This window comes from Trichosurus vulpecula, chromosome 2 (genome assembly GCF_011100635.1).
Source record: "Trichosurus vulpecula isolate mTriVul1 chromosome 2, mTriVul1.pri, whole genome shotgun sequence".
In the NCBI taxonomy this organism is placed as follows: domain Eukaryota; kingdom Metazoa; phylum Chordata; class Mammalia; order Diprotodontia; family Phalangeridae; genus Trichosurus; species Trichosurus vulpecula.
In genome coordinates, this window is record NC_050574.1 from 386,622,661 (window position 1) to 386,647,991 (window position 25,331).

The following is a 25,331-nucleotide window of genomic DNA, read 5'->3' on the forward strand; positions in this document are numbered from 1 at the left end:
GTAGTCAGGAGGACCTGAGTTCAAGTCCAGCCTCAGATGCTAACTGGGTGACTCTGGGAAAGTCACTTTATCCTCTTTGCCTCAGTTTCCTCATCTGTAAAATGAGCTGGAGAAGGAAATGGCAAACTGCTCTAGTATCTTTGCCATGAAAACCCCAAAATGGACTCACGAAGAGTCAGAAACATCTGGAAAGTGACTGAACAACGACAACAACAACAAAACAGGAAAAAAAATCACTTCTCTGGGCTGAGGACATTTCCTCCTCTGTTAAATGAAAGTTGCCTTTCAGTTCTAAATCTATAATCCCACATGGACAATACAATCTACTACAAGTTAAGACACAGATATGTAGGTAGATAGTAACATATATATATATATATATATATATATATGCATATACGTACATATATATATATATACACACACATGTGTCATATACTATCATCTTATATGTGTACATATTATGTCCTCTATTAGAAAAGGGCAAAGAAAAAGTGCGTGAAGCCCAAGACAAGGATCTTTCATAGAAGACATCTTCTACTTCATGCTAACCATGCATCGGTTCCTACACAGCTGTATGGGTGGGTAGGCCTGAACTGCTATCCTAGGGCTGGCTGAAAGGTGGAGCAAACCAGTTGGAAGGCAGGTGCCCCTCAGAGCAGTTGCAACATTGAAATGGCCCACCATTCCCAGGGTGACCTGCTGATTGTTGGTATTGCAAGAGTAGGCCAAATTGAGAATGTTACCCATTGGCAGTAGTACTACATGTCAGTGTTCTGAGTTATCAGTAAATACAAGTACAGGAGATGCAGGTTAACCAGGCACCTCTAAACTAGCACAGGACCTAATCTTGTACACAGAGGAGGTTGGATCAAGGATATCCATGCTCTGCTGTAGTAAGTAGGTCATCACTATAGAGATGACAGTTGATGATAGAAGTTGCTGGATATTCTACTTCTCAGAAATAATTATAGACTGTATTTAAAGTGGGGGAATAAGATGCCTGGCCAACTTATTTTTCAACTCTTTCCTTGATCCATTCCCACATATTTCATGTAGGATTTGCTCTTCCTCAAAGATCGATCACAGCTGACAAAACTCTGTGATTTATTTAATATAAATTCAGACCTGGAAGGGACCTCAGAGGTAATTTTCCTTTATAAATCCTCTGTATTTTATTTTACGCATTTAACAACATTATTTTGAGAATGGGTCCATAGGCTTCAGCAAAAGACTAGCCAAAGGATTCTATGATGCAGAAAAGGTTAAGAACTCCATATCTACTCCAAAAATGACCCGTTAGTCCTCACAAAAATCATGTGAGGTAAACAGTGAAAGTATTCTTCATGTTTTGCAGATGAAGTAACTGAATCCAGAGATGTTAAGATTTGCATTTAAGGTCAACCTAGGACAAAACAGTGAAGTCAGTAAGTTTGTTTTATTTGTAAACAATCCCTCACCTTTTCAGCTGCCTGCCCTTGCAGAGCTCAAAGTATTTTTTGGTGTAAATGCCAAAAGTCTAGGGGGATTAAACCAGAATCAAAGGCAAAGGATACTAGTCATTCCAAAGTATGCACACTAGAGTAAAAACCTAATCTCCACTGAGGTGCCAGAAAGAACCATGACTGTCAGTCTGAGAGTTAACAAGAAGATGTTGAAATGAAATACTGATTCTGAGTCAATAACATGTGCAGGGTCCAGTTTATCGAGGAACATTCCAGGAAAAATAGTGAGATTTTGTACATTGGAATCAACAGTATTCATTCACATAGTGGTTTCATATGTGATACTGGCTTCTAGCTGCATTTATACACGTGATATGAATTTCTGTCTCATAGGGGGCACAAACCTTTCACTTTTCTTGACCTTCTTTCATGCAGCTATTCTTATTCCTATACCTCTAGGTTCTCCATCATTCAGGGGCTTCACTTCCTTGCCTGGGACCTTCATGCTGCCTTCTTAGGTGCCCTACATGAGCCCGTGGCTCCCCAGTGGTTGATTTCCACTCGCCCCCTTCATCACCAAGAACTTACTATTTCCTTCACTGAAAATTACTCCTATCCTAAATCTTATCCTTTCAGGAATATGTTTTTAAAGGTGACAGCTTATTAATCTGAGAAAAGAAACCTCACAGGAGATGAGCATATAAGATTTGATTTATTTACTTAAAGAAGTGGAAAGAGAAGAACCTGGTTGAGAAAGTAGGGTGTAACCTTCCCTCTTCTCTCATCTAACAACAATCCTTGTAGAAGATGAGCATAGTCAAGCAAAACATTGGGCACGGTCAAAAATGTATGTCTTATTCTGCACATTGATTTCATCACCCTTCTGACACGAAGAGTGTAGGATGTTTCATCACCAATCCTTTGGATTCATGCTGGTAATTGCATTGATTAGAATTCTTAGGTTATTCAAAGTTGTTTTTTCTTTGCCGTGTTATTAACTATATAAATGGCTCTTCTGGTTCTGCTCCCTTCACTTTGCACCAGCCTTTTTTTCCTTATATATTTGAATCAGTTCCTTGTATATTTTGAATATTGGATCTTTATTGAAGAAACTTGCTGCAACGTTCACTGTTTCTCTTCTAATTTTAGCTGCATTGATTTTGTTTGACACTTAGTATTCTTGAAAGTAATGACTTTATGATAAAACCTGAATTCACAGGTGCAAATTCCAATTTTAAGCCCATTTTCATTAGCATTCTTATTAGTCATCCAAGGTATCATATTGCCTTTGATTTGTCTTAGGCTAAAGAAAAGGTTTCTCCATCAGGGTAATTGGCTAGGGCTCTGTGACTCTACTTCTATCTTCCTCTGACACCGACTGATCCTTATTCTTTTTGCTAGCTGGAAACAGGGAGCCAGCATCACTGTTGTGAACCTAGCAGCAGGACAACTCACTGCTGTAATACATGATAGCCTTTAGTTCTTGGATGAGATGAACAGATCCACTTTGAGGTATTTAAAAGGAGCTGAAGGGTTCCTTAATGGGGCATCCTCTCCCCACTAGGCTATAGCAAATTCTAGAAATAGTTGTCTTATTAGATGAACAGATTGTGGGAACAAATAGGACCAATGAGGTGGCAGAGAGATATACGAAGCTTAATAGAGGCTTGAAGATAAGATAGAGGAGATGGCTAGTAGCCCAGTATGAGAAGGAAGGTTTAGATCAAGAATAACTGGCAGATGACATAGATGGGAAATAGTGTAATACAGGTCTCCTCAGGCACATAGAGCCAGAGGACTGAGGGTGATTATGAAGCTGAGTAGTGGTACTAGGAACTTCATTTCTAGGAAGAAGTGCTTTGGTTATACCTTGATGCCTGATGTATTATTTACCATCTGGTTCTTTGGTGGAAAAAAAAAAAAGCCTTGATCTGGGAGTGTTCCTGGCAGCCATAATAAAACTTGGATGTCAGTAATAATGTATGTGGCTGCAACCACTGCCAACTAAAAGCTCCCTGGGAATCCTCAGGCCATGGTTACCAGTTCTAGTACCTGACATCAAGTCAGGTTGGGCTTTGTTATGGAACTTCTATCAGTCAAATAATATGCCACCATAGGTAGCAAGATGCTCTAGTCTAGTGGATAGAGTGTTAGCTTAGGGTCACGATCACCCAAGTTAAAATTCAGTCTTCAAATCTTAACCCTTGTCTGCCTCAGTTTACTCGACTGTAAATAGCACCTTCCTCCCAGGGTTATTGTGAAGATCAAATAAGAAAATATTTGTAAAGTGTTTAATGCAGTGCCTGGCTCATAGGGGGCATAACATAATGTTTGTTTCCTTCTTTCCATATATGTGATCATGGACTTCCTCAAGATTGTGCCACTCAATTCCATATGTCAAGTTCCTTTCAGCCACATAGAAATCTTCACACTTCAGAAGCTCATAAGATATTAGATTTGGAGCTAGAAAGGGATCTTAGAGGTCATTGAGTCCAATTCCCGCATTTTACAAATGGGGAGACTGAAGTGCAGAGAGTTTGAGTGGCTTGCCCAGACTGACACAACTAGTAAGAGTCTGGGGAGAGATTTTCACCTGTCTTCCTGATTTTAAGTCTAGCGCTCAATAGAATATGACAGACAGTCTCTCCAGCTGGGCAACAATTCACGTGCTAATTCTGGTGAGGTATTCAAAAGATATATGCACTGTAGCCTCTCTTAACCAAATAATACCCCCTAAAACTATTGGTAAGAATGGGGTTTTGGGGTGTCGTTTAATTTTGAACCTGCTTTTTCATTGGTAGTGAGAATTCTAAATCAGGGCACTCCCTCCTAAAGAGTTGCTTGGGTTAAATGGTTTGTCTAGGGTTACATAATGAGATCGTATCAGACAGTATTTGAACCTTCATCTTCTTGACTCCAGGGCTGTCTCTTTAGCCACTATATCATGCTGTGTTTCATTGGCCAGAGAGAACTGGGAATATATGCAAATCAAGATGTGCCTGCATGACTGTGTGTATATGTATACATATGTATATATGTATGCATACATACACACATATGGACATATGTGCCTGGATGGTAGTAGGACTGGATACTTGCTTGTAAAAAGAATTTGCCAAAAAATAATACCCAACATTCCTGTAGGAGTGGTACAACTTCTCAGAGCCAGAATGCTGTCACTTTTGACCCAGGCACACCTGAGAAAATAGACTAGCTCAGAAGCTGTTATCAAGCACACAGCTTGTCTTTGACCCCATGACACTGATTCATCTCTGTCAGGAACCCCTTAGTATTCTCTATACCCAAGACCCAAAGTAATTCATAGTATGGCTCAGTATATAGGGACTTCTGCAACAAAGAGTTACACAAAGGCATGTGGGAATAGCCATCCAAGAATAACAGCTCTCTTCCTCATGCCCCCTTCTGCTTTCCAGTATTGGTCCACCATATAGAAGTAGACCTTAGTTCACTGTCTCCCCTTCCTTCGGAAACAAACAGTTTTGGAATAACAGTATAAGGAGCTAGCCAACTAAACAACAATCCAGTTCTGCTTTTCCATGACTTTAGAAGTCAGTTGCTGCTAACCCTAGTAGGAGAGAAGCTTATCTAGTACACAGATATTGGCAAAAAACAACTGCTGTCTTGCCACACCCACAGGTCTGTTAACTTGGCTTACTTTGTACATGACATCATCCTTCCCTGCTCCCCCTGGAGGCCCATCATCCTTTGTTCCACTCCCTTCTGAAGGGTTAACCTGAAATACCCTTGGGGAGCCAAATTCATCCAGGGAAGAGTGGGGACTTTCTTAGAGATTCTAAACCTGGCATTGTGGGTTATACTTACCTTATAGAGAACATGGTGGTTAGATGGTGGTAGATACAGCCCAGTTTTCATTCATTACAAGGCAAGGGGCTTCTTTCCTGTAGGTATAAAGTCATTTAATCCATCAGACTATGCCTGAATCCCATGATAATTGCTTTCTATTCTCTCTCCCTCTCCTTCCCCTCCCCCTCCCCTCCTCTTCCCCCTCTCCTTTTATCTCTCTCCCTCTCTCTCTCACACCTCCTCCCTTGCCCCCCCCCCTTTCTCTTTCTTTCTCCTTTTACTGAAGCCCAGGTGACGTTAGTAGTTCTAAGTGGAAACAATGATTTTAGGAAGCAGTCTCAGGAAGAGCTAGCTAGCATTCATATAGCACTTAATGATTTGCAAAGTATTTTACTTATGTTTTTCATTCTCTACATCAAACCTGTGAGGTAGGTGCTATTATTATCCCATTTTTAAAGATGAGAAAATTGAGGCTGAGAGAGGTTTGATGACTTATTCAACGTCACACAGCGAGTATCTGAATGACTGAGGCAAGATTTGGACTGAGATCTTCTTGATTCCAAGTGTAGCATTCAACATGCTATGCCACCTAGCTAGAAGAATCTTAGATATCCTTTGGGGTAAACGTATAGTGCTTCAGGGCTTCTGTAGTGTTCTGTGCCTTGAGGTTGTTGTTGCTGTTCAGTCATTTTAGTCATGTCTGACTCTTCGTGGGTTTTCTTGGCAAAGATACTGGAGTGGTTTGCCATTTCCTTCTTTAGCTCACTTTACAGATGAGGAAACTGAGGCAAACAGGGTTAGCTGACTTGCCCAGGGTCACATCTTGAGATATTTTTGCTAAATCTCACATGCTTAGTCTGACCTTATTTGGGTGTCCATCATGGAATTCATAGGAAGTCAACTGACTTGCAATTTGGAACTTTCATGATACAGGACATGATGCTTCATTACTGACCCTCCTTGGTCACAATCATGTTTGTGTGATGGTTCCTGGTAGTTAAAGCTGAAGCAAGCTATATGAAAGATGAAGTGTTTCAGTGTATCAGGAGTTTAAAACTGCTGGGAGCTCAAATTTAAAAACGGATACTGCAAAGTGAAAAATGAAATTTAACTAGGCATTTGGTGGAGAAAAAGTAATTTATTGGCTGTAAGATGAAAAGCAGCAATAAAGTAAACATCAATCTTGTCTTAGACATGTGGCATTGATTGATGTCTATTCTGTGCTGCTGCCTGAAGGTAACCCCTTTGAAAAAGCATAGTAGGTATTTTGTCCATGGATAGAGGCACAGATTTTTATACCACTGCTTTTTGAGACTCTGTTATCTCTTTATGTTCAATCAAAGAGAAAAATGGTAAATTAAAGTAATTGCTTCACCCTGTGGCACTGCTAGTTTGTAAAGAAAAAGATACTGTAAAAATCCTCAAATTAACTTCTGCTGCTTAAACTATAGGAAAATTCTCCTTTGGAAAAAAAGTGACTTGAAACACAGGCTTGAATTTTAGTGAGTATGTTACCAGTTCATCAAAGCTCAACACTTTTTTTTTTCCTAAGTGCACCAAGGGTTCAATTTTCCTTAAGAAAATCATTTACCCTTGGAAATGCTGTTGTCTCTGTAACAGCTCACTAGAGTCCATTAACATGAGAGATTTGAAACCGTCATAATTTACAAGTTGAACAGGAACCCGGGACCAAGTTAGTGACCAGTAAAGAACCAATCTGTAACCTTTGAAATGAAAGCATTGTGTCAACAATTCTGTGACCTCTCATTGCTAGGGTCCTGCCACCTTTGACACTTGAACCTCTGAGAGAATAAAGCAGGATTCAGAAATTGCTGTCAAAGACCCAGATGTTACCGAAGGCAGAATCATTATCTTGGAAGCTTTTGGTGTATTATGTACCTAAGACCTCGGGCAACTTGCAGCACAGCCCAAATTCCTCAGACCTTCACTGCTATTCCTTTGAAGAGGTCTCATTGGGCTCCCTCATTTCCTGTCAAAACAACAAAATCAGACCTATAGCAATAACTGTGTGACCCCAGGCAAGTGATTCGACCCTGTTTGCCTCAGTTTCCTCATCTATAAAATGACCTGGAGAAGGAAATGGCAAACCACTCTAGTATCTTTGCCAAGAAAACCCCCAAATGGGGTCATGAAGAGTTGGACATGACTAATTGGCAAAACAATACGGAAATAGTATGAGGATCTGTTTGGGAATATCAGTTCAGAAACTCTGAATCTCCCCATTTTTCCCTGTATTCTCTAGATTTTCTTGGAATAGGAGAAAGGATGATGCCTTCATTAGGCTTTTGGCAACAACTTCTATTTTGCTGGCTCCAGAATTTAGCCATCCTTCCCCCCTTAGATTTTGGCAACACAATGGCACTGGTGTATGCATTTTAGTCAATAAACAGGACACTTTGCATTAGCTGTAATCTCTCATTCTAAAGAAACCTGTTACTTAGGAATTGGTTTTACAGAATCAATAAAACTGGGAAATTAATTAATTTTATGAAGGCTCAGATTTGAAATTTTTATGCTGTGGTACATCATGCATTAGTTGGCTGTCACCTGCTGACAAAATTTAAGAGTGCTGCCCAGCTCTGTTTTACATAAATAATAAATAAATAAACTTAATAGTGCCACACAGCTCTATTTTACATGAATGAAAGGCCCAACTCAAATACACGCCTTCACCACTGGGCAAGCGGGGATGTCTGGCAAATGTTAGATTTATATTTTTGCAACATTGATATTGCTAATTAATGCCACTAAATCTGATGACTACTAACATTTAAAGTGTTTAGGCAACTATAGCCAAGTGTAGGGGTTGACAGGATAAATAGCTGCCTATGGTACAACTCAGAGGGGGAATAAAGAGGTACAACTTAGAATATGCTTGTTTTTTTAACCTATACATACTTTTTTGTTGCCAGAAAATTTAATGCTCTCTAGGACATGGGCAATTATTTTGCAGTAACTCAAACATTAGCTCTGGAGTCAAAGGACCTGGGTTCAAATTTCACCTCAACTCCTATAAAATGGTGGACAAGTCATTTAATTTCCCTAGGTCTCGGTTTCTTACTACCCAAAATGAGGGAGTGGGGATGGATAGCCTCAGAGGTCCCTTGGCTCTATGAGATATTAAGTAACCTATACAAAAGTCCTATTCTGTGCATCATTGTGGTATTGATTCTCAAAGACTGTGCCAGCAAACTACAAACTCCAGCAGTTTCTCCCAATCTGAAAAGGCTCCAAATGTGATTCTGATGACAGATTTTTGTGTTCTTTCTGAGGTTGTAGCTAGCTAAATCAGAGAAGTTCATTACCAGACCGTGTAGGATATTTTTGGGTGCTGGGAGTGTGGCTATGGTGACCTGTGAAACAGAAAAAATTTGCAAAGTGGCCCTCAGTTCCATGTAGTTCTGTTTAGCTTTTTGTAGTGGTAAGGTTGAAGTAGTAGAAAAAAAAACAGTATGGGAGAGTGGGAAGCATGCTGAATTTGGGGTGAGAGGGTCTTGTGTTCTCATCCCAGCTTTGTGTGACTCTGAGTAAATCACTTGACCTTTTTGGCCTTCGTTTCTCATCTGTAAAATGAGTGTCCCTTCCAGCTCTAAATCTCCTGTAATCCTAAGAAGCTGAGAGGAAGAGGATGTACAGTTGCATGACTGTTTACAATTTGTTAATTGTTAATGTTAATTTAACTCTTCCTACTCACAGTGTGCTTTCCTTATTATCCACTAATCAAAGAGTTCACACATGTGCACTCATATGAACTGCATTCAAAATGATGTCTTCATTATGAACAAAGATAGAAAATGCTGAGAAGTTGGAGTAGAGGGAAGAATGGCTCACAGATTGCCATCGAGGTGCAAATTAGGGAATTGGTGGAGCTGATTTAATAAGCACTAAAAGGAAAATATGAAACATAGTATCCCTAGGTCATCTAACCTCCTAGAGCGCATAATAGGCAGGAGATAAGCCACCTTAGAGATAAGTGTACCTTCTGTACCAACATTTGTTTCAATGGTTGGAAATGTTTATTATTTGATTAATTTTAATTAGGTTAATCAATCTAATTAAACATTAATAAATATTTATTAATTAGAGATGTAAAGAAAGTCGCTAAAGAACTTGGCAAGATCTTCAAACTAAGTCATTGGATACTTTGATGATAACTTTTATTCAAAGATAGGCACAAGCAATGATAGTAATGCGTGTGTATACACATACATATATTTGTGCACATAGATATATACACACATAAATATGCATATATGTATGAAAATGTAATTGAGGATCAAAAAAATGAAGGAGTCCAAAGGCTAATAGATAATTCACTAGCCTGTGTGGCAAGAACATTCTCTTCAAAAGGAAATTAGAGATGCCAAACACTCATGGTAAAATTGACTGGCTTAGAAGAAAACTAGATACTAACATGAGTAAATTCAGAATAAGTATTCTGTGTAGAGTCAAATCATTAACTCTACAGAGCAAAATTCTAAATAAACGTAAAATTAGAAGAAAGAATAAAGATGTGAAAAACACGGCATGAAATTTTAGCTGCCTGTTTAAGCAGAAGCAAAAACATTGGCTCTATCATGATTCCTTGGAGAATTTTTATGCAGAGCAGCCACCACAGTAAAAAGATCATAAGACCATAAACATAGAGCTGGAAGGGAGATTTGAGGTCATCTTTATCTCTCTGTTTTATAGCTGAGAAAACTGGGGTGAGTGGTATTTTGACCAAGGTCACTCAGGTAGTTAAGCATTAGGTTGTTACTGTTTAGTCTTTTCTTCATTGTGTCCTGCTCTTTGTGACTGCATTTGGGGTTTTCTTGGCAAAGATACTGGAGAGGTTTGCCTTTTCCTTCTCTAGCTCATTTTACAGATGAGGAAACTGAGGCAAAGTGGGGTAAGTGACTTGTCCAGGGTCACATAGCTAGTAAGTGTCTGAGGCCAGATTTGAACTCGTGAAGATGAGTCCTCTTGACTCCTAGGCTTGGAGCTTCACCTGCTGTGCCACCTAGCTCAAATGTCAGGGCTCTATAATAACTAACACTTACATAGAACGTTCAGATTTTTAAAGCGCTTTTACTATATCTGCTTATTTGATCCTCACAATAACCTTGTAATTTAGCTGCTTTTATTGTTCTCTTTATTACGGGTGATTAAACAGGTTCAATGACATGCCCATGGTAATAGGGCTACACCGCGTGTCTCAGTGGGATTTGAACTCAGGTCTTCTGGATTACAAGTCCAACGCCCTACTCACTTTATCACATAGCTGCCATTGTACCTCAGTAGAACCAGCCAACCAACAAATATTCACGAAGTATATGCAAAGATACAAGTAAAATGGTTCATTCTCTCCAAGAAAGAATGGTGGAGACAGCATTGAAATACGAGTCAAGTCAGTTTTTATAGTGAAAATTCAAAGCCTCTGGTGCATCATTACCCACAGAGGATACGGATTTTAAGCCTAGCATAGAAATCCCAGGATCACAGAAAGTCAGAATTGGAAGAGAATTTAGACCATTTTTCACTTTTGTCATTATATCCCTATTACCTAAAACAGGTGCTTAATAAATGTTTGTTGAACTAAGCAGTAGCAGATTTAACATCTTTATTATTACACAAAACACCTGTCTTTGTGTCTTGGTGGACAAATCAGGACATCCTAGGATGTAAAGATCTTTAAGAGTTATCTTAGAGAAATTAGAATTAGTATCCACTTTATTATTAAGAAAAGTGGCCAGAAATGAACAGCAATGCAGTAAAGCTGAACTTAGTAAATCTAAATAGTTTCCTTAGAGAAGGAAAAAAATAGTTTAAAAAATATTAGGAACAACGTGACCAGTATCAGTATGCTAGAAAAAAAAAAAGTCTAAGGGTGATAATAGATAAAAAGCTGAGTTTCAGTTAACTATGTATATAGTGCTGTTATATTTTAAAGAGCTCAAATATTAGTGTTAAAATTCATGAATAGAAGTTTCACCTCTTGTAGCTATGAACTAATTCTCCTAAAACACTCAGTGAAATTTACATCCTTATAAGAATACTCCTCCTTATAAGCTTTCATTTAAGGGAGTAAATTTGGAAAAGATTCAGAGGGGTGGTTGGATGAATGGATGAAGATGCATTTATTAAACATTTATTATGTGCCTAGTATTGTGCTAAATGCTGGGGATCCAAATAGAAAAGAGAATACAGTCCCTGTCTTCAAGGAGTTTGTACTCTTAAAGAAGGAGACAAAACATATAGAAGAGGGGTGGCCAGCTAGGAATATTTTGGTTTTGAAAGTTACAGACATGATGCATAAAGCTGTAGGGGAGTAGATTGACATACATTTATTATTAATAACAATAACAATAACTAGCATTTATACAGCACTTTAAGGTTAGAAAAGCACTTTAGAAATAGTTCCTCTTTATCCTCACAACAACTCTGGGAGATAAGTGCTATTACCATCTTCATTTTACAGATAGGGAAACTGAGGCATACAGCAGTTAAGTGACTTGCCCAAGGTCACATAGCTATAAGTATCTGAGGTAGAATTTGAACTGAAGTCTTTCTGACTCCAATTCCAGACCCTATCCCTTGTGCCACCTAGTTATATGTGTGTATTTATACTTCCATGTATAAGTGAATGTATAAATACATGCCTATATGCATATGTGGGTATACATGTGTATGTATGTTGAGATCACATATGATTGAATAAATTAGGATAGTGCACAAAAATGGAAAGAATTGTTATTTTATGAAATATGGTTTAATAAAAGGGAATTCAGAATCTATTCTGAGCTCAAATCCAAGCTTTGCTACTTGCACCCTGTGACCTTGGGCAAGTAATTTAATCTCTCTTGGACTCAGTTTCCTTGTCTGTAAAATTGGGGGAAGTTGGAATAGGTGATCTCTAAGTTCCCTTCCAGCTTTAAATTATTTTTAACCTAAAAACAGCATACAAATAAATGCACATACAAAAGAAGGCTAGAGTCATTTCATGTGCAGTAGAAGAACAAAGAAATGTCCTTCAATATATGAGGAATTGTTTTTTAGGTTGCTGTCCAGCTGTTTATCTCCACAAAATGTAGGTCAAAAGGAAATGGGCTTTGAGGAATTTAGGTTAGATACGAGGAAATGATTGTTGTCAGGAAGCATTCTTAACCCATCTCTGATTCATTTCTACTTGCTCTCGTGGCTCAGCTTTCTATCTTCCTTTTCCCCAGCTCTCACTACAAGCTAAAGGGAGAATTTTCAAGTACTCTTAGCTCCTCTTTTCACTAACTTAACAAAAAGATTACCAATCTAACATCATCCTCTTTAACAGTAATGAGATATTTTAATTAGTTTGACTTATTAAATTAAAAACAATTGTTACAGATTGAGAGCATTTGATTAAGTTTCTTTAATTACCCTGAATTGCTGATATTTCTCCTCCAGAAAGGAAAGGATGATGGGGAGTTTTTATTGCACAGTGTCTTGTCTCTTTCTACCCCTTGCTTTCTCCTGTGTCTGTCTGCCCTGTCATTCATTAGTCAATCCATTTATGCCTTGGAGCTGGGCTTTTAAATCTTTTTTGTGTGTATCGTGGACCCCTTTGGCAGTCTGATGGAATTTATAGACCCCTTTTTAGAATAATTTTTAAAAATAATCATTGAAGGAAACACTGAATTTTAGTTGGAGGTTCGTTAAAATAAAGATGCAATTTTTTTTCCTTACCCAAATTCATAGACCCCAGGAAAGAGGAGTCCATGAAGTCCATTTAAGAACCTATAGCTAGGAATCACTTAATTTATGAAGTCCAAGGCTCTAAAAGTGTGCCTATGCCAAATTCATATATTATATCCAGTAGCTCAGGCCAGCTCCAAGCCAAAAGGTAAAGCGAGCGAAGCTATGGCCCCATTTTCCTGTTTTTCACCCTTTCCCCACTTGTATCTGAACCCAGGCAAAGACACCAGTTCACAGGTTATTTTTTTTTCTTTTAAGAATGTTTATTTTCCAACTATCAAGCATTTATTTTTCTCCCTCCCATTAGGAAAAAAAAATCCTTTGTAAGAAGTAAGCATACTCAAGCAAAACAAATTCCCATAGAGTCTATGACCAAAAATGTGTCTTATTCTTCATACAGTCCATCATGTCTTTGCCAAAACTGTAGCACTCTTTATCATTTAGAATCATAATTGAGCATTGCTTTGGTCATAGTTCTAGTCTTTCTAAACCCTCTGTTTCTACAGTACTGTTATCATAGTACACGTTGTTCTCCTGGTTCTTATCGCTTCCCTCTACGTCGGCTCATACAAATCTAGGTTTCTATGAAATTGGCTCTTCATTTCTTATGGCACAATAATATTCTATTATATTTATATACTATAATTTTGACCATTCCCCAATTAATGAGCACCTCATAAATTTCCAGTTTTTTTCTGCTTCAGAAAAAATTATTATAAATATTTTATATCTAGAGGATCTTTTCCTCTTTCTTTGAGTTGTATTGCTATCTCTGGGTCAAACGACATGCACAATTTAGTAACTTTTAGAGCATACTTCCAAATTGCTTTTCAGGGTGGCTGAACCAATTCACAGTTTTACCAACAGTGCATCAGTGTGCCTACAACATTTGTTATTTTTCATTTTTTGTCAATTTTGCCAATCTGATGGATGTAAACTTAGAGTTACCCTAATTTGAATTTCTCTAATTATCACTGTCTTGGAACAGTTTTCATATGGCTATCTATTGACAACTTGGATTTCTTCCCTTCAGAACTGGTTAATTTTTTTAAAAGTTTTATTGGTTGTTTTTAAAAATCAGTGTCTTTGTCCAATACTGACCCCTTCCCACAGTGGAATGTTCCTTTCTAATATAGAAATAAATTTAATAAAAATGAACACATTGGCAATGTCTGAAAGTATATACCTCATTTAACTCCTGTAGCCTATTTCTACTAAGAGGAAGGAAGCTATGTTTCATCATTAGTCCTTGGGAGTCAAGATTGGCTATTTAATTGATCAGATTTCTGATGTTGTTTACTCTTTTTTTTTCTTTTACATTGAAATGATTACAGTGTATGTTGTTCCCTCGATTCTGCTTACTTGCATCAGTTCATACAACTCTTGTCAAGGTCTTCTGAAATTCTCTTATTCATCATTTTCTTATATCCAATAATAGTCCCTTACAGTCATACATTGCATTTTTTTCAGTCATTCCCCAATTGATAGGCACCCACTTTATTTCAAACTTTTTGCTATCACAGTGGTATCTAATAGAGGTTTCCCTCTGTGACTTTTTTGGAAATATATGTCCAGTAGGGAGGTTGCTGGATCAAAATATATGAATAATTTAGTCCCTTGCAACTCCTCCAGCATTAACTGTTTCCATATTTTTTCACATTGGCTAATTTTCTACATTAATTTGCATTTATCTTACTATTAGTGGTTCAGAGCATTATTTCATATGTTGTCGACAACTTGAATTTCTTCTCTTGGAAACTATTTGTTCATATCTTTTAACAGTTAGAATAGGTTGCTTTTCCTTAGCTAAGACAATCTACATGTTCTGGCAGAGAAGTTCATCTACCCATAGACCATGTTGACTGAAGAATTCTATTTCTTCTTTTGGGAAAACCATCTTTTTTGACAGAGTACATACTTCAGAAAGGTTGCACATGGCTCAGTGAGAGAGAAGGAAAGAAAATTCCATCCTAGCAACCCCAGCAAATTGGTGGGGTGATATCTCACAGCCAGATCCCTGTCTAACAATCTGAGAAACAGAAGATGCCACTGAAAACATTGAGTCCTTTAGTGATGATACCACCATTATCACTAGCCCTCTTGGTTTATATTTTGTACTAAATCCCTATTTATTTACTCATCTTTCTCTTGTGCTCCCCTCCTGCCACCATTTCTAAATTTACAAAGGAATGTCTTTTCTTAGGTTCTGAGGAATGAGACTGACTCTTGTCCTTTAGTGCCCCTGAAGTATAAGATAATAAAAGAAAATCAGAACAGCCAAGTCTTTATTCCCCCAAATCTCCTTGTAATTCTCTCTGAGCTGGGAAACAACCTCTCTTTGTTTTCACCCTGTTTTCCTTCTGCTGAAGCACATGTTCCCTATTTATAAGTAATGGGCTCTACAGATGTAACATTAGTGTTACAACAACTAGGCTGGTAACTCATGTGCCAATTTAGAGATGAGCACAGCACCTTGAACAGTAGTATCCCCTCCATGCTACCTATTTAATGGCATATTTTTGGTGTTTAACCTCTTAGCCCAAGTTTCTTAATCTTTAAAATTAGCCTAGTCATACCTCCTATCCTCTATCCCCCTTGCCTTTCTCCAAGGGATGTTGCGAGAATAATTAAGGAACATATGTGTGAAGTGCTTTGCACTCAGTGGAAGGAAGAAGCTATAAGATTCATAGATATTATTATTACTTAGTCTCATGCTGTCACCATCTGATCGAGAATAAATTAATTTTGAAAGTGATAATTTCATGTTTAGATATCTTCTACTACTTACCTATTGGAATTATTTTGGCCTCCCTTCAGAAAGCCATTTTAATTTGTAGATTCAATTTTTAAAAATACAAAGGGAAATTATCTGAAATCGGTTTGTGTCTTATGTTATGACACATCTTAGATATATTCTTTTGGGGACTTTAAGAAAATTATGAAGTTTTAAAAAGCTGATTTAAAAGGCTTATTTTTGCATGGGCTCAAAGCATCTGCAATAAATAAAAATGTAACAGTTGGCTGCCTCTCCCTTCCAAGCAAAATAAATAAATACATTTGGTGACATACGTTTGGGGAAATGTGATTCTTGTGATTTTCATGCAAATAGGGAGCAGCTTTACAACTGATAGAGATTGTGCCATCTGCTAGTAACAAAGATACACAACTCTCAACTTTCAACACTTATGAAATTAATGTACATGAATGGTGACATACCAGGAATCATGATTGTCTTCTGACTTGAGAAAATTGTTATAAAAGATGCTGACCTAATTTTTCAGCATGGATGGAAGGGATTCCTTCCTGACAGAATTAAATATCATGTTCTTTGCACAGCTTTTAAACAAGATGGGAGAAGTGGACTCATCTTTAATAATGGATGTTGCAGGAGCAAAAATTATAATTGAGTCAGTAGTACCTGTCATTCCTTAAAATTGAATGTGGGAAGAGCTCTTTGCAGACTAGATGCAGAACTACCTCCAAGCGGAGAGATTTCCTCACAGAGGGTCTGGGTATTGATTAGTAGGCAAGAGTAGATGCTCTGACTCCTTAATGGAGTGACACTTTTTCTGAATAGATGAAAGCTATTCCACTGAGTTAAATTATCAGAGCCAGCATGACAGTAGAGAGAGAGCTGACCTCTTAGTTGGGAAGACATGAGTTCAAGTTATGTTGTGATACATATAGGCTGTGGCCCTGGGAAGTCACTTAAGCTGTCAGCCCTCCTAGACATCTCTCTAAGACTGTACATTTCAAATCAGGTACAGATCTCAAGTGGTAAAATGAGTTTCATCAAGCATTCTCTATACTAATAAAATCACAAGCTAGTTAAATGTGTTTATATATGCATATGTATATATAATTTGCACTTTTATATATAAAATATATTTTATATAACACATGACATATTTTGATATATGCATGTATATGAATAAACATGTATATAATATGCAAAATATGCATGTGTATATTTGTGAATAGTTCTTGTACTGAGGATGAGAACATTTTTTAAAAAGATGTGAAGTTATTTTAGTTCCTTCATTCTTCTAGGAAGACATGTGTACATCTGTCCTTTTTTAAGATCATAAGCTATAAGGAGGAAGGGGCTGTTTGCACCTCTATGTTGTAAAGAATCCTATACAGTGCTGATGGCATAATAGAGACATAGAGACAACACTTACTGATTTTACTTGAATGATGGTTAGGTGGTGTGTAACGGTCAATCTATGTTGTTAACATTCCATAGGACTAGATGCATTAAATTTTAGTCTAGGGTAGCAGGAAGGAGCTTGGGGCGAAATTGTAATGGTTAATTTCGTTTTGGCAAGTTGCCATACATGAACTTTATAGAAATTTTAGGATACATGATCCCCACCTAGAAATATAAATAGGCTGGGGAATAAGACAGGACTGATCAAAGAGTGCTTTCCCTTCCCTTCCCTTCTTATAATTATTCGCTGTCCCTAAAATATACCTAGCCCTGACCTGTACATCTCATTGGACTTTTTCTTCTTGGTTCACTCTTCCCATTCCACTCTTTTTAAATGTCTGACCACCAGTGCTAATCCTACAGGGAGTGAGCTGTGCTTTAAGTATCTGTTCTAAAGTCTCCACTCCCCTTTTTTTTCTCTTTTCTCTCTCTTCAAGTCTCAACTACAGTTTCACCTTATGAAAGAATCCATCCCTCATTCTCTTTAGTTTCACTGTCTTCTCTCTGAGATGATCTCCAATTTATTCTGTATATATCTTTTGTGTACAGAGATTTTTACTTGATATCTCCTCCATTATATTGTGAGTTCTTTGAGGGCTGAGCTTTTTTGTTGACCAGGGCTTAGCTTAGTGCCTGGCACATAGTATGGGCTTACTGACTTGAGTTAATAAATGCTTGCCGATTAATGAATTGGTCATCCCAGCCTTGTCATAAAGCATATGAAGTCTATAGTACTATGCTAGGTGAGTAGGAATGCTGAAATTTTTACATGGACCCAACTCCCTGCCCGCAGGAAGTTTACAGCCTAAAAGAGATAATGTTGACAGGATTTCAAGGTCTTAACTTGTGCATAAACAGGATAACCACAGGCATGCTATAGCTTTGGAGATGTTACAAAGATTTTTGCCTTCATTCTAAAGAATAACTGCTGCCCCTCTTTACTCCTTCTCAAATTCACCAATTAGAAATTCATTCCTAGAGCTTATGATTTCTCATTCACTCTAATTCATTACTCTTCATTACAATATATATATATGTATATATATATATATATATACACAAACATGTACGTATGTTAGGATGGCTATGTATGGGCATATACATACATGTGTATGGTATATACATGTATACATGCACATACATGTATATGTATAAAGAATTTGTGTATCCTCACCCTGTGAATCAGTTTGTCAGATATGGCGGTGCTCTTTACAGCAATAGGGAAGTCAGGAAGAGAGACACTAACCTAATACTGCCAGGGATTGTACTGAGTACTGTGAATACAAAGATAAAATGAAATCATTCTTGCTCTCAATGAACTTACGTTCTACTAGGCAATGGTGGGGGACGTAATGTAGAACATGAAATACAAACTAGTCCCCTTCTTGAAGCAGTTAGAATCTCCTCAAAGTCAGCACCTAAGAGATGGTGATGAGTACATTAGGGATTTCTCTCTTATTTAAATCCCCAAATGATACATATCCTTCCATAACTTGTGTTGGTTGTTGTTGTCATGGTTGTTGTCATCGAGTTGTTCCAGTCATGGCTGATTCTTTGTGACCCCATTTGGGATTTTCTTGGCAAAGATATTGGAGTGGTTTGCCATTTCCCTCTCCAGCTCATTTTACAGATGAGGAAAATGAGGCAAACAGGGCTAAGGGACTTGCCCAGGGTCACACATCTAGTAAGTATTTGAGGCTGGATTTGAATTCAGGTCTTCCTGACTCCAGATCCAGCACTCTATCCATTTCACCACCTAGCTAACCCTCTATGACTTGTACTGCCTGCTAAATACTATTTCAAGAAAATGAAGTGCTGAGGAAAAGTGTAGGTTGTAGAAAGTACAATTTCCTCTTCTTCCAAGACCCTGCAGTCTAATTTCTGGGGGGTGATTTAGACCCCATGCCTCTGCAGGCTGGTCACTTTCATAGTTATTCAGAGCATTTTTTGTAGGTGTGGTATTGGTCTTGGGGCTTATTTCACAGGAAGGTCACCGTCTGGACTCCCAAATCTAATAGCTTTTAATAAATTACCAAAGATGTATTAAAATGCTAATAGGCTACCTCTTCTGGGCATTTTAACATTCCATAATCTTAAATTTAAATAAAATGGCCTCAGGCTTTCTAAGAGCTTTGCCTGAAGCATGTTGAAGGATTTGAACAGCTGATTTGAATTTTAGGTAACCAGACTAAGCTAAGAGTGTTTATTTATGACCCCTACTGTTACATGAAAACACTTTTTATTTTACTAGAATGTTAGCTGAACAAAATAAAGTATGAATCATGTTTTTCTTCAGATAACTTCAATCAATAGCACTTAATAATAATTACTATTATTATATAACATGTATCATCAGAATGGTGATATATTTCATAACATAGCACTTTATACAACTTTTCATAGTATTTTAGATTCTATTATTTCATTTATCCACCTAACAGCACTATAAGATAATTCAGTGGGCAGGTATTATTATATTTTAAAGATAGCCCCTCCCCTTGGAGCTACCCTCTCTTTATCTTTTTCTATGTAGGGGTCACATTCCACAAAACTGTTTCCTACCTCACCTGTGTGACTGTCCAGTACTGGAAAGTTTAACTTCTAAAAGGCCACCAGGAATGTATCTCTACAGAACCAGTTGCTTAGTTGGGTTCCCTGGCCTACTGTATTCAATAACTCAATTCCCAACTTCAGGGCTGATTCTCCTTTGACTCCATGGCTGGAGTTCTCTGATGCCTAGGGTCATAATCCTTGAAGGTGATTCCAGCCAGTGTTAACTCTACTTTTTCTCCCTGGTATATGTGCTATGTGCTATTGAGATACGTTGTGGTTCTACTGCAAAGCATCTTTGATAAATATAGTGTTCTCTGGTAGAGTCCCGAGCCTGGAATCAGGAAAACCTGAGACAAGAGTGGTGTGACTTGGGCAAGTCACTAAACCCCGCTTTCCCTCAGTTTCTTCAACTGTAAAATGGGGATAATAATAGCCCCTACCTCCCCAGGGTTGTTGTGAGGATCAAATGAGATAATATTTGTGAAATGCTTAAAACAGTATTTGGCACACAGTAGGCACTACATAAATACTTACTCTTTTTCCCTGGTAGAAACAAAGCCATCTCTGCTTTTCCCGGGTCTCTGCTAATTCCAGGGCTAGCAAGCTTAGTTTTTAAAGGTCACTGTGGGTAGGGTCAATCTTTTCCTAGCCAATGGCAAGCTGCCTCTCTAACCCCATTAGCAGGGATACAGTCACACTTTGTAATGAGATAACCCAATCTCTTCATTCAACACCTCCCTCTCTGTGATTACATTAACAGGGATTGGGTGGTATGGGAAACAAATTACAGATAAATGAAGAAATTGAGAAGCAGAGTCAAGTAATTTGCCTAAAACCACACAGCTTGTTAGCAAAAAAAATTAGGACTAGAACCCAGGTTTCCCGATGCCTACATCATAGCTCTTTGCACTAAAGTAAGTAGAACGACAGACTTGGAGTCAGGAAGATTCATCTTCCTCAGTTCAAATCTGGCCTCAGACACTTACTAGCTGTGTGACCCTGGGCGAGTCACTCAACCCTGTTTGCCTCAGTTTCCTCATCTGTAAGATGAGAAAGAGAAGGAAATGGCAAACTACTCCAGTATTTTTGCCAACAAAACCCCAAGTGGGGTCATGAAGAGTAGGACATGACTAAAAATAACTGAACAAAAAACCCTTTATTTTGTAACTTAGGTAATTTCTTAAAGTGATGAAAAGATTTGATGTCTGCTCAGAATTCAATAAACCATTCATTTAGGAGTCCGTTACTTTGGTTGGTTCACTTGAGTATACTGAGGACATTTATTATTACTATTCCTACTACTGTGGCTGCTATTACTATTTTTATTTATTTATCTATTTTACTAAGAACTGGTCTAGTTACTTGAAAGATCTTATGAGCCTCCATCAGCAAAACAATGTATTTCTTTCTTATGGGTGGAACTGAGTCTTTTGTTTCCTCTATAACAAAGAAATAGGGAACTTCTTTAATTCTTTCTCTTGTCTGGAGTCTGGTTACCTTGTATTTGTATTTTGGGAGAATAGTCATTAAATTTTCTTCTGCAAAAAACCATCTAATTCTTTTTGTCTGATGGAATGACATAATTCAATTTCCTATCTCCCTCTTCATTGCCTGTACCCCCTCCCTCCCAACACATTTTTCATAGTTAGAAGGAGTGATGGTGTCAAATATATCAGAAGGAAGAATTGATTCAGTAGTAGTTTGACGACTTGGCTGATTAACAGAGATCAGAAGAAGGAGCATAACTGTGGAAACCACTCCAGCATGTAGTTTTAACAGCTCTTTAGGGAGCTAGTTAATGAAAGAATCACTACAGAAACACAGCCATGGAAAAAAAAAGGAGCATTCCCATATAACACTCTGAGGATATGTCATAAGTGGAAATATGCTCATAATTTCTATTTACACATAGCTGTAATTACCGTCTGCTTTAAGATTACTTTCAGTCTTCTCCTGTCAAAGTTGCTTAGATATTTCCTCTTTCACATTTCAGGCAGAGAAGTTCAGTACAGGCTAGAGCTTGTCCCAAGTTTCTTTTTTCCTCTTCCCCGCCCCCCCCCAAAGAATTTAATTATCTGTTCTCCGTGTGAAGAAAGCACTAGTGTATCCAGGGACCTTGACTTGTACCGCCTGATTGGACTGGCATTAATCTGATTCATGTTCTTGTTATCACTGCCATTTGTCTGGGAAGCAGACTTCTGCACTTGTATTAACGTTGGATTGTGCTTTGCCCTTTAAATTTGTGTGAGTTTGGTTTTTCTCTTTTCTTTCTTTGGATGCAGTGTCTATGAACCAGACAGAAATGTGTTACGGAGGAAAGAACGGGAAAGGAGGAATCAGGAAACTCAGCAGGATGATGGTGCATTTAGTACAAGTTACTCCCTCTTCAGTGAACCTTACAAGGTAGATGCTTTTCAGCTGCTTCCTCTCTATTTCCCTCTCCCACTGCCCCCCACCCCCACTATGCCAGAATCTAGTAATGGGAGAAAATGCTGAAATTTGAATGTCCTGCTCCCTGTGCAGTCCAAGGGAGACAACACAGTCACCAGATGTTGATTCCAACCTCACCAGATGCTGATTTCTACTTCACATATCTTCAGTGGCTATGCATACTTAGTAAAATATCAAATGTTTTTATATTAGAGCTAAGGATTACTAAGGTTGCTAAGGATTTCAGCAATGAGATAACTTGTTGGATGTCTAATTAGCTCCCCAGGTGAAGGCTGTGTTGCCCTAATCACTAAGCACTTAGCAAAAGCAGTTAGATTTTTTCAAAAAAGAGGTCAGGTTTACATTTTTTAACATGTTTGGCTCGTGCTTCCAGTCTGGGTGCCTCTTTGGGTTGATAATGAAGAAACAATAGATGGATTATTTCTTATTTGCACTAAATACCAGAAATCTAATCTGTCCTCCAAAACTAATTTTCTTCAGGAAATTTCACTGATATCAAGGGCTTCATGGAGCTTATGGAAAGCTCAGGATGATAGGTTTCCTGTAACCTTAGCTCCAAATGCCTATTCAAACTACTATTTGGTTTCTCTTGCCTGTCACTCTGTTTCTGAAAAGAATAATTATACCAGGGGGAGGGGGAGGAATGGAGATTGGAGCAGTTAAGAGGCCAACCTGAATTTTTGAGCAAGATTTCCAGTGGACTACAAAGAAACCAAAATTTGATCACAAAGAGATTTAATCCGAATCACTTTGTGTAGTTGCAATAGTAAATTTTCTGGTTTCCAGGTAATATATTTTAACTGCAACATGATACCAGTGATAGATTTCTTCTTTATGTACTCTAAGGCTGTTTATAGCTTTTCCAGTGCAGGGTGGATTTAGAATGTTGACAAATGTCTTCAGAGACAATGAGGATCCCATCTTGATACCATCCCTTAGCTCTCTTTTTTAAAGGAGGCAGCTCTGCTTGCTATAAGGTCTTTAATAAAGGCACACAGTATCATTTTTATTTTGTTTTGTTTTCTTCTCTCTTATATTTTATAGCATGTTTGCTTTTTTCCCTCCAGACTAACAAGGGGGATGAGCTCTCAAATCGGATCCAGAATACTTTAGGCAGTTATGATGAAATGAAAGACTTCTTGACTGACCGATCCAATCAGAGTCACCTTGTTGGAGTTCCCAAACCTGGGGTTCCACAGACTCCTATGAACAAAATAGATGAGCATTTCATTGCTGACTCAAGACCACAGACCCAGCCTCCCATCTGCAGCACATCATCTTCCACACCAGCAGCTGTACCTGTGCAGCAGAGCAAGAGGGTCACCATGGGCTGGCAGAAAGTTGGGCATCCTACATCTGATGGCCAGCAGAGGGCAAGCAAGCATGGGCATAGATTGCTTGATTCACACAATAGTGACTTCAAATCTGCTAACCAAAAAACCAGTAACGAGAAACCTAAACACTGTGTCTCAAGCCCCACATCCTCCTCCTCCTCCTCCTCCTCTTCTTCCTCTTCTTCCTCCTCCAACTCAGCACAACCAGGACCTCCAAGGACCATGCTTGGAGACAGCGTCAGCAGGCAGCAGTCACGGTCCAAACAAAGCTGCAGTGTGGAAATGGGTCTTCAACCTCAAGAAAGGACATCTACCATGTCTGCCAAACACAGCAGTGGTGGGCATTGTGTTCAGAACTTCCCTCCTTCTCTTGCTTCAAAACCAAGTCTAATCCAGCAGAAACCAACTGCTTATGTTCGGCCAATGGATGGCCAAGACCAGGCCCCTGATGAGTCTCCTAAACTCAAGTCTTCAACAGACACTAGTGTGCATTGTGCATCCTACAGAGGAGTGCCTGTCAATAAAGCTGAATCATCTAGGACCAAGTCCAAGCTAGCAAAATTTAGCATTCCCAAACAAGGAGAGGTAAGTCACTTTTAAATGTTATTTTCATGGAATTGCTGAGTAAGTTAATGATTCATGAGTGACCATTTGTCAGGCCTGAGGTTTAATTTCAGTCCTCCATTTTCTCTAATTCATGAATATGGATATCAATTCCATATATGTGTACATATGTGTGTTTAACGTACTGATTCCCCTACTTATATATTATACATAAAATATTCCCCTCTCTTTACACACACACACACACACATATCCACATACGTATACATATATAGGGAAATCAGTAAAGGAATACACAAACATAATTTGTGGTCTTAAAAAAAAACCTCAACTAAGATCAGGACTTTTAGTGTTTAAATTCAGCCAAGGGATCATGTTTATGAGCTTTTATTGTTGTAGTGGTGACATGACTCCATTGTATCCAGGTGATATTTTGAAGAAAAAATTCTATATTGTCTGACATACAATTAAGTACATTACATGGTGGAAATAAAACTACTTGAACACAAATGATTGATGATTATTTTTTAATGTGTGAAAAGGTTATTTTTAATGGATTGGTTTTTATCAGTTTATAAAAAATCCCTTAGTGTCCTAGTACAAAATGAAGCACATAATGATTTTGGAAAGGGGTTATTTTAATGAGAAGATCTTCTATATCATGAATACATAAATATATCATATTTTCATTCAGTATTTGGAATATTTGAGGCCTGGGTTCTTTGCTACTAATCAGAATTTCTACTCTGGTTCTCTCAGAAATAAGCTTAGTGGTACAAAAGATCATGGAGTCTTTAAGCTTAAGTACTCTTGGTTTTTATTTTGATTTCTGTGCTAATTACTTAATAATTTTATTACAAAATGAAAGGGGCAAATAAATCTATTGATAAATTGAAGTGACATTTTATTGTAATACTTCATGTTTAAAGATAAATTAACAAGGGGTTTGGATCTAAAGTGAGCTTTTTACATTAGAGAGATATTTTAAATGCATGTTACAGAGGAAGTTACTGTCACTTCTGTGTATTTTCCTATGTATAGTAGCAAAGATTGTGTATTATCTCAACTTTGTTTCTTCCTCCGTACCTAGCATATTGTTCTATACACAGTAGAGCTGAATTTCTCAAACGAGTGACTAAAGAAGCATGAATACACACACATACCCATATATGTATGTATACAAATCTATGTATATGTACATGTATTTATGCATATGTG

The 25,331-nt window shown here is 37.9% G+C and overlaps 1 protein-coding gene across 1 annotated transcript in view; it reads left to right on the forward strand.

Annotated features, from left to right (window-relative positions):
- AFF3 (AF4/FMR2 family member 3) overlaps window positions 1–25,331 on the forward strand; it is a 658,787-nt gene that overhangs the window by 91,829 nt on the left and 541,627 nt on the right. The window contains exons 2-4 of the mRNA XM_036747397.1: window positions 22,047–22,167; window positions 23,283–23,592; window positions 23,749–24,134. Coding sequence (XP_036603292.1) covers window positions 22,047–22,167; window positions 23,283–23,592; window positions 23,749–24,134 — 817 coding nt within the window. The remainder of the gene's footprint in view (window positions 1–22,046; window positions 22,168–23,282; window positions 23,593–23,748; window positions 24,135–25,331) is intronic.